This window comes from Cyprinodon variegatus, unplaced genomic scaffold (assembly GCF_000732505.1).
Source record: "Cyprinodon variegatus isolate N-32 unplaced genomic scaffold, C_variegatus-1.0 Scaffold141, whole genome shotgun sequence".
Lineage (NCBI taxonomy): Eukaryota > Metazoa > Chordata > Actinopteri > Cyprinodontiformes > Cyprinodontidae > Cyprinodon > Cyprinodon variegatus.
The window spans coordinates 1,375,379-1,384,409 of NW_015150594.1; the positions used below are offsets into that span (position 1 = coordinate 1,375,379).

The window sequence follows — 9,031 nt, forward strand, 5'->3', positions numbered from 1 at the left end:
TCTAATAGGCTGGTCTGAATGCTTCAGAAGCTGCAAATCTACTGGACATTTCAGGTACAACCATCTCCAAAGTTACTTTATTTTAGCACTCTATGTGAGGTATGTGATAAGACTTAAAACTATCAGAAAAAGGATTTCAATTCCCTCATGTATGAAGACCCCATAGTAAAAATCTGCTGACACTTCCTGACTGAAATCATAGATTTCTTTTATCTATTTGATTATTTTGTCATCTTTTTTGTATAGTGTATATGCTCACCACCCATCACTACACCACTGGCCAGCCCTTTAAAAACGTAGATGCCCTTGGCCAGGAATGCTAAAGAGCACACAGAGTGGCTTTGTTCAATAAAGAAGTTTGGTGAACGGCGACAGTGCGCTGTCCTTTCAGCACCGAGGTGTTATTCTATTAAGCAGGGCTGCAAGGTCGTTTCCCAGCGGAGCTTTGAGGTGAAAGTAACCAGGCTGTGACCACAGCACTAAAATCCGATTATGACCAAAAAATAGCAAACTATGAGCCAAATAAGGCACGTTTCATAAATATGACAAGTATACGCTGAGGTTAAACTTTCTGAACCCTGCTTTGCCAATAGAACCTGAAGCTGACATGAATGAGTGTTTATTATTTTTAAAGATATGCCCCCCCCCCCCGGTTTGGGATTTGAAGTGGTGGGCGTGGGAGCCTCTTGCACGCCCCAACTTTTAAGAAAGCTGTTCCAGCCCCAGCAGCAGGCCAGAGCAAGCCAATCTTCCAGCGAGGACAAACTTCAACAGGCTGCACTGACTTGAAACAAATGACCACCGATTTAAAACAAAACAATCAATTTTCGAAGAATCGGTCCCTAAAAGGTGCATAATTGGGTTTCAATTTTCCATGATGGATGTAAAGCGCGCAATGGCTCTAAATGAGGTTATGAGGATCCCAAGAAGGATATTGCTGCGTTTCCACTGAGATGCACAGCATCTGAGCTGGACGCTGGGCTGATTGGAAAATTCAGTGGAAGTATTACTGGAGGACAGACGCTTCCTGTAACCGCGTATATCGCACAGATAAATGGAGTAACGGAAAGGAGGAGAGGGAGGGGGCCTCAGTAAACTTGACAGTGTTCAGTGAATGGTCGGACAACTCTTGTTAACTCTCCTCTTCAGGTAATGCTTCCTATAATTACCACATAATCTGTTGGAGTAGTACACAGGGGACAGTTCCCCCCGCCGTCGGGGAGATAGAATAAAAAGGGACTGACAGAGGGCAAACTTGGAAGTTGGAACTTGGAGCGCCACACCGGATACTTTCTGTGCCTTGTTTTTGCTGTCTGCGTGCCGCGTCTGGAGGCTGATTACCGATCCTCACCGATTCATCTTCAGTTTCTTTACTTTTTTTCAAGAATAGGAGTCGAGGTTTTCAAAAACTGAACAGTTTGGAACCCAGAGAAGACGCAAAAGAAATAAAGTTGCACCCATGTGCATCGATTTGGCTGGACGCACCAGACGCGATTATAAGATAAAAGGATTTTGAGAAGGTAATGATACTTTTACATAATAAAAAAATGCTTTCTGGTAAGAAAATACTAATAGTTTAGAATGCATTTATTATTTTTTAAAATTAACTGCACAATAAGAAGCATAGACTTTTATTAAATCTTGCTACTTTATTTGAAGTTGTCTTGTCAATGTGAGTGTTAGTTTCTCACAGTCCTATAATTCTGCTTTTACTGCCTTTTATTAATTAACTTTCTAAGCGCAACAGCATTTAAAACTGCTCCTTAATTTCCTTCTTCAGGTGTCCAAAAAGAAAAGGATTCCCTTTCTCTCACTTACATCCACCTTTCACCTTTCCTCACTACACTGGAGCTATGAGCGCACCGCGCAAACCCGTTATTATGGGACTGCTGCTGCTGCTGTGCGCTCTGACCGAACACTGCGCCCAAAGCGCGCCGACAGTTGGAGCCGCTGGGGACGCGCAGCGGGGCTTCAGGCGGATGGTAGCGATCATGAAGCACGTGGGGGAGAGTCGGGGGCGACACGCCTCGAGGACGGAAGCCCCGCTGACGCCGCGGGCGGTGGGCAGCGCGTCGGTGGAGCAGAGGGATGTCCGAAGCAAGACAGACAAAGGGAACCAGGCTCTGGGTAAGTGGATGACACCTGAAGGTGGAATTGACAGCTGCATCTCATTTAAAATTAAAAAAAATAAATAAAATAATAATAACATTATGGTGTAAAACACCACATTTTTTTTCCTTATGTCATTTCATTTACTTACTGTGTACCATTTTTGCTCTTTTTCTCTTTCTGCAGCCTTATCCCCCGCAGATTTTAAAATGAAAGAGAGAATTATTAAATATTTCACAGGTAAGAGGTTGATTAAAAGTTTTTGTGACAATGATTTTTCAGGGTATGGCAAGCCATTTGTGTTAAACATTGGCACTTCCTGTTAAATATTAATCTTAAACTATATAACTCAAAGTATAGCTTCCGGTTTTGACTCTGCTGCTGCCCCCATCTGGCCACCCAGACTGAGACACTGGGCATCAGTCAGTCTGGAAAGGCTCAAGACTATTTAATAGTTTCAAACAGACCAGACAAATCACAGTGCAGGATTTTATGCTTACCCATAAAGCAACTGCACTATACTGTAACATTAACTGTCAACATTGCAGACAAAATGTTTTCATTATATTCTTTATCATTTCCCGAATGAGTTGGATTTATCTATCAACCTTCAACAACTGGATGTTGTAGCTTTTCTTTTTTTTTTTTAAGGCAACTTTGCACAACATCCAACGTTATGTGATTGGTGTTTACCTGTTTTGGCGGACTCTATAGGTCCAATGTTTAAAATCTGTCTCTATTTATTCTTTCCCAGACTGATACAGCTGAGTCACTCTGACTGGCCAGGCTATTTTTGAAGGCATCCCTGTAAGGCGTATCAATTTTTTAAAATACCAACATGTTCGGTACAGAGATGGTTTAAAAGTTGAAGGTCATGAAAGGAGAATATTGTACATTCATTGAAAACAGAAAGGCTTTTTCATGTCAAGCAGCTTTGCAATGAAAACTCTGTTTATGAATGCAGAAATAAAGTAAAGTGAAAATCTGTGGCATCACTAAGGTGTGTAATGATGGGGCAAAATGTTTTTTTTTTTTGCTGCTTAAAAACACAAAGACATGCAATAGTCGATAAACAGATATTTTCTGGTGCTTATAACCATGTTTACTGTAAGCTACATCACATGATAAAACCAACACCAAATTATTTTGTCATTATTGTTCATTTATTATTTTTTTAAAATAAAACAGCAAGATCTCTAGCTAGGAAATGATACATTTTGACCCGTCAACAACCAGGCAGTCACTAATGAGCAATGTCAAAAGATGGTACTTTGACTCTTAAGGACGGACGAAAATAGCATTATTTCAGGTCCTTGAATGCCATTTTTACAAAAAGCTCATCAAACGTATTTTTTTTTTATCCATGCTCTAATAGAGGCATTTAAAGCCAAATCACTGATGTGAAATGCAGCAACCTTGCTAATGAAATGGAAATTTTATAAAATGTTATTACCCAAAGGGTCAATATTTAGCCCTTATGGCTTGCCATACATTAGAAAAATTACTTTCAGGAGCTTTAAATAGGAGTGTTGCTATACTATAGCAGAACCTTATGTTTGTGTCTGATTAAAATAAAATTACCCATTAATCCTGCTTAGGATGTATATGTATCAAAATTTGTCTTAAATGCTGCTGATCCCAGTTTTGCCTTCTTCTCACTGATGACTCTGTTGGTGGCACCAATTTTATGAGCAAATATAGATGAAAGTAGCTTAATTAAACAGATGTTGATGGAGGGGCTCGTGATAAAAATGTGCTCAAAGACCGCTTTCTCTCCTTCTCTTCCAGGTCCAATCACGTTCAGCTCCAAGTGCAGGAAGAATGCATACAGACTTTATCACCACACCAGAGACTGCACGTTACCTGCATGTAAGCCACAGTTGCTTTGGATCTTCTGCGTCAGGAGGGAAAGCTATCACCATCCAATATCAACATTGTGCATGAAAAGAAAGCGCTCACTGTCTCTCTCTTTGTGTTTTCTTTCTCTCAGACTTCAAAAGATGTGCGCGACTTCTCTCACGGCTTGCAGGCAGCCCACAGTGCACAGAGGGGTAGCAGACACACACTCAAAAGGTACTAGGATGCTTCAACTCACACACATAGCTGACCTAAGGCATAAGCAAACATAGCCACTGCTGCTTAGGGCTCCAAGGGTTCTCACACAGATCTTAAAACCTGGAATTTAGTTATATGTAAAAGAAAAAAGTCAAAACAATCTATGTATTTTAACATAAGGAAATATCCATAGTTTGAGCATCATTTCATTTCAACAGCTTGATTATCCTGCTTCTTGTGTCTGCTTAACAAACTACCAACTACTCAAAGCATAATTTAAATATTTAACTGATTTATACTAAAATGAAAATATAATGAAAAAAAATGAAATTAAATAATGAAATTTATACTAAATGAAAATGAAAATGTCTAGAGAGCTGTACTAAATGAAAGTTCTTTTTGTATACACTTGTGTATACAAAATGACTAAATAAAATCTGTCTAAGTCTAGAAAAGGCTAGCTGTAATTTCCAGCACCAAATCAAAGTGCTGCTCTGGACCCCATGTAATCTTGGCTCTGCTCAGATGTCAATTTTTTCATGTTATCTTCATTCATGATCAGACTATTTGTAATTTTTGTTTTTACTTTGCACACTTACCTAAATACTATAATTCCCAAACGTCTTGAGTAAAATATGATGTCGGCAGAACTAAAATGCTTTAAAACAAAGTTGAGAACTTGTAAAAGTAGAATGGATCAAAGTCAACTATGTTTTTCTGTGCAGAGCTTTATTGTGGTCTAGAACATACCTAAAACTGTGGCTTTTCCTTGTAAGTGTGGTTTATTGCCGCTGTGCCAGATACTTATAAACAGCAAATGATCATAATCAGTCGAGACTCATAAAGCTTAGCATGAATCAGGCCTGAGTTCAGAGTGTAGACCATGCTGCTTAACATTTGTTCTTAGTGCTGGCTGTATCAACATACAGAGGCCCTTGTGTTGGCACTGTCAGAGTGTCAGTGCTGAGGCATATAAAGTTTCTTGATTTATCATTTGTAATTCTTTGTTGCCTGATTGAAGACCATGCTGACATTTCCCTTTTCCTTTTTGTTTTGCAGGTTGAAGTAAATCAAAAGTACTTCAGAAGCAGAGATACAAAAAAAAAAATACTTTGGTAAAAGGTGCCTTGGACGATGAGAGGGAAGCCTAAACCTGATCTGCCTGACTGACTTTAGGCACAGGGTTTTTGCTTCACCCACGTCCCCTTGTGCTGAGGTGAAAATTGCTTCCAATCACAACTTTGGCTGGGCCTCGAAGGTTAGCTATCATTACACGGGAGCAACAAGCAAGGAAAAAACAGACCAGGATAAAGACAGTGGAGTGCAAAGAGTTGAAACTAGCAAAGATGAGCAAAGCGGGGGCTTTTCCTCTCCAACAGGATTTCAAAAGAATGTTGTTTAAGCAAATGGAAAAAAAAAAAAGATAAATCAAGAAATGCTTTCCTTTTGAGACATTTTGCCCATTTTGACTGTTTTAGGTTGACTTTGATCCTCTTACTGTACTAACTTGACCTAAAACAGAAGTTCCCCTGGTGTGGTCCCCTTGTGCTCAGAATGAACTGTTGTTAAATCAGTGCATGATTGTTTTCCTGCAAAACAAAAGCACAAGTGGTGGCTGCAAGCTACAGCCAAACTGTCGACAGACTAACCCTGGATAAGGGGTGTTGAGGCCTATGTTTATGTATTTCAGTCATCAAAAGGCTTAAGATTACAGAATGTATAAGTCATGATCTGTTCAACCAGGAGTGTAATGTACATATGCTAAACAACCACAGAAGGAATCCACCATAAATGACTTGGCTGGTATTTAGCAAAAGAGGTGTTAAATATATAAAAGTGTATATCTATATATATTTAAAAAATGAGATATATTTAAATAAATTATGAGATTGGTACAAAAATGAGTTGTGGTCATGCTGTTCAGTGTTTTCTTTTGTGTTCCGATCTTAAAATGAGGAATGTTGCCTGAGTGAGCGCATGACTGGATTGAGCCCTGGGACAGCTGATCCGGTGAAATTCCCACTGCTGCTCCAGACAAAGATACTAAAAAAGTTCAAACTCGAGAGCAATGGAAATTTTTTTCTTCTTCTTTTAACGTTTGAAATAGTGTTGCAAAATCACTTTTATGTGATCACTTTCCAGACTGTGAGTGAGCATAATTCTCCATGTTTTATTGCACTTAGATACAACCGAGCACTCTATAGTCACTCACACACAGCCGCTTCTCTTTATATGCAGTGCCTTAAAAAAAACCACAAGCTTTAGTCAATGTTTTGTTGGGTCGTCTTGAGCGAAAAACCAAGACAAAGTATCACATAAATGGAAAGTTGAAGGAAAGTGATACAGAGTTTTAAGCCTTTAACTGCCTGGTTAACAAACTGGTAGATCATTTGCGTAAAACAATGCAGGCTGGAGTTGGACAAGGCAGTTATTAAAGAAAATAACAAATCTGACAGGTGCGGTCTTGATCTGTTTTACCATCTCTGATGCCCTAAATAAGATCTGTTGCAAGTATAAGCAGGAGTATCTTTGTTGGTAAATAGAATCCATCTATGTGAAGTTTAATTTTTGCATAAATCCAGCTCTTCTGTGAAGGCCTGAAGGTTTGTTAGAGGTAATGGAAAACGAGCAACATCATGAAGACCTTGGAACTCAATAAACCGATCAGCAAAGCCGTGGAGAAGACTAAAACAGTGTATAAAACAATACCCAAAACTCTGTATATACACCTATCATCTGACAGCTAAGATTATAAGGGAAGAAGCAGCTAAGATGCTGCTGGTAACTTGAAAGGGCAACTATAAGTTTATCACTCAACATCTGATCTTGTTGTAAGAACTGTAAGAGGAAGACAATGTTGTAGGAAGTTTACCAAGTTCATCGTCAGCTCTTTAAGATTTAACAGGACACATGGGACAGGAGGTGTTCTGATCAGAAATCAATCTTTAGTGCTTTGGGCCATGAAAAGGTCTGGTTGTTGGTTCCAGATCAAAAGCAGACTTTTTTTTCATTAGGTTTGGTTCATATTCAGATTGTACTTCTTTGCAAGTCGACGATAACTCACAACAAGCCCACACAGACAAGAAAATGGAGTGAAACTACTAAAAGAGGAACGCACCTCTATTTTGCATATTTATGCTGTCGTCACTGTTGCAAAACCATTGTGAGTGCTAATATGGGTGTCTAGTTTAATGTTTAGTTCACAAAAATGTACTTTGCATTTTTTTTAGAAAGTAGAAAGAAGTTTCACTTAGAATTTTGTGATGTTGGAGAATGCTTCCTGCTTATTGGAAGCAGAGTTGTTAAGCAACCGTTAGTGAAACAGGTATAATTTTCATATTATGTTTAATACTATGGTACTTTCTATATTTGGGTCATACCAAGCCTGGCTTGTAGTCATACCTGAAGCGATTCACACCCGAGGTTGTTTGGTATGGACCAGAATTTGTTTGACACATACGGTTAAGACTAAGTTGAGAAACAAACTGTGGTACTTTTAAAGCAACCCAACTATTTGGCCTTTTGATGTTGTTCTTTCATTTACGATTAGACCCTCAATCACTCCACCTCAGGGACTCATCATACCATTGGGATACTTTTCTTTATCAAGGGAGAAGGGAAAATATACTTCACAGTATTAATAATAAGGTTGATAGAACTAAACAGAGCACAGAGTAGTCTCCAATGAAAACCTCTAATGAAAACCTCTTAGAGGCTGTAAAAGACTTGACTGTGCAGGAGGATCTCCTTAAAGCTCTGTAACCCTGTGAAGACATCAAAGAAGCAGACCAGCAACGCTGTTCAGGATCTTCATGTGTGTTTGGACTGCTCTGAACTGCTACCAACAGCCTAGATGAGTTCACAGAATCTGTGATGTCTTACATCATCTTATACCAACACAAACCAGGGTAATTCACAACAATGATAAACCCTGGTTTACGGCCAAAGTCTGTGTGACTTTGGCCGTAAACCAAAGTTTACAGCCAAAGATCTTGGGCTTGTTCATATCATTGTGATTGAGGTGTAGTGAGGTGTGAGAAGCTTAGCGGCTTTAATCAAAAGATGTGTCCTTTATTATGTGCATTTTGAAGTATTGCTTTAGAAGAGCTTGATGGAGACAAGAAAATTAGGATAAACTTAGTGGATTTTGCACAAATGGTTTTAATGCTTTTTTGAGGTGGATGTTGACTTGAAAAGCATAAATATGCTAAAGAAGACATAGAAATACATCTTTCTTCATATGTTTTGACATAGCAAACATTTACCTCTGATGGCTAATCGTCTATTTCTGCTGCTGCTGGCGCCCAGAATGCAGCATTAGAAAACACTCCTCTCTTGATGTCTCTAGATGATGTGAACTATTGCTAAAAATGGTTGATAATGATCAATCAGGACAACTGGGCCCGACTGCAACGCCTTGATTAAAACCTCAGTCCATCATGTTTAGGGTTGGGAATTGATCAGCTTTTCATGATTCCGATTCCCTTATTGATTCTGTGAAACGATTTGATTCTTTATCGATTCTCTTATTGATTCTGTGAAACAATGAACTTGGTTAGTGCACGGTGACATTCGTCTACCTTCGTCAGGGACATTCTATTTGTGCCTGCCTCGGCGAAAACAGAAGGCAGTGAACTGGAGCTGCCAGCCTCTGAGCCAGCCAGGCTACCCTGCTCATCACAGTGATCTAAATCTAATGGAGAAGGCATCCGTTTAATGAAAAAGCCTTACTGTACAATTTGGGAAATAAACTCATCTCCCCCTGATTTAAATAAAAGATTGTCACCTTTCTCTCGCTCCCTGAACTACAGAGAAACTTTGTAGCATGTTTCGTTACATACATTGCAATAGCTAAAATCATGAAATA

General features: G+C 39.2%; 1 protein-coding gene across 1 annotated transcript; it reads left to right on the top strand.

Moving 5' to 3' along the window:
• Positions 1 to 746: 746 nt before the first annotated feature.
• On the top strand, positions 747 to 5,455 carry fam150b (family with sequence similarity 150 member B). Its single transcript, XM_015376764.1, has 6 exons — positions 747 to 1,520; positions 1,781 to 2,127; positions 2,296 to 2,349; positions 3,898 to 3,978; positions 4,100 to 4,182; positions 5,224 to 5,455. The coding sequence occupies exons 2-5, from the start codon at positions 1,854 to 1,856 to the stop codon at positions 4,162 to 4,164; spliced, it is 474 nt and encodes a 157-aa protein (XP_015232250.1). The 5' UTR covers positions 747 to 1,520; positions 1,781 to 1,853; the 3' UTR covers positions 4,165 to 4,182; positions 5,224 to 5,455.
• Positions 5,456 to 9,031: the final 3,576 nt, after the last annotated feature.

What these genes read in the sequence shown, in the direction of transcription:
- fam150b (XM_015376764.1), top strand. Translation starts at nt 1,854, where the DNA reads ATGAGCGCACCGCGCAAACCCGTTATTATGGGACTGCTGCTGCTGCTG. An exon ending in CAAAGGGAACCAGGCTCTGG is followed by an intron (nt 2,128 to 2,295) that starts GTAAGTGGATGA and finishes CTCTTTCTGCAG; the next exon opens with CCTTATCCCCCGCAGATTTT. An exon ending in AGACTGCACGTTACCTGCAT is followed by an intron (nt 3,979 to 4,099) that starts GTAAGCCACAGT and finishes TCTTTCTCTCAG; the next exon opens with ACTTCAAAAGATGTGCGCGA.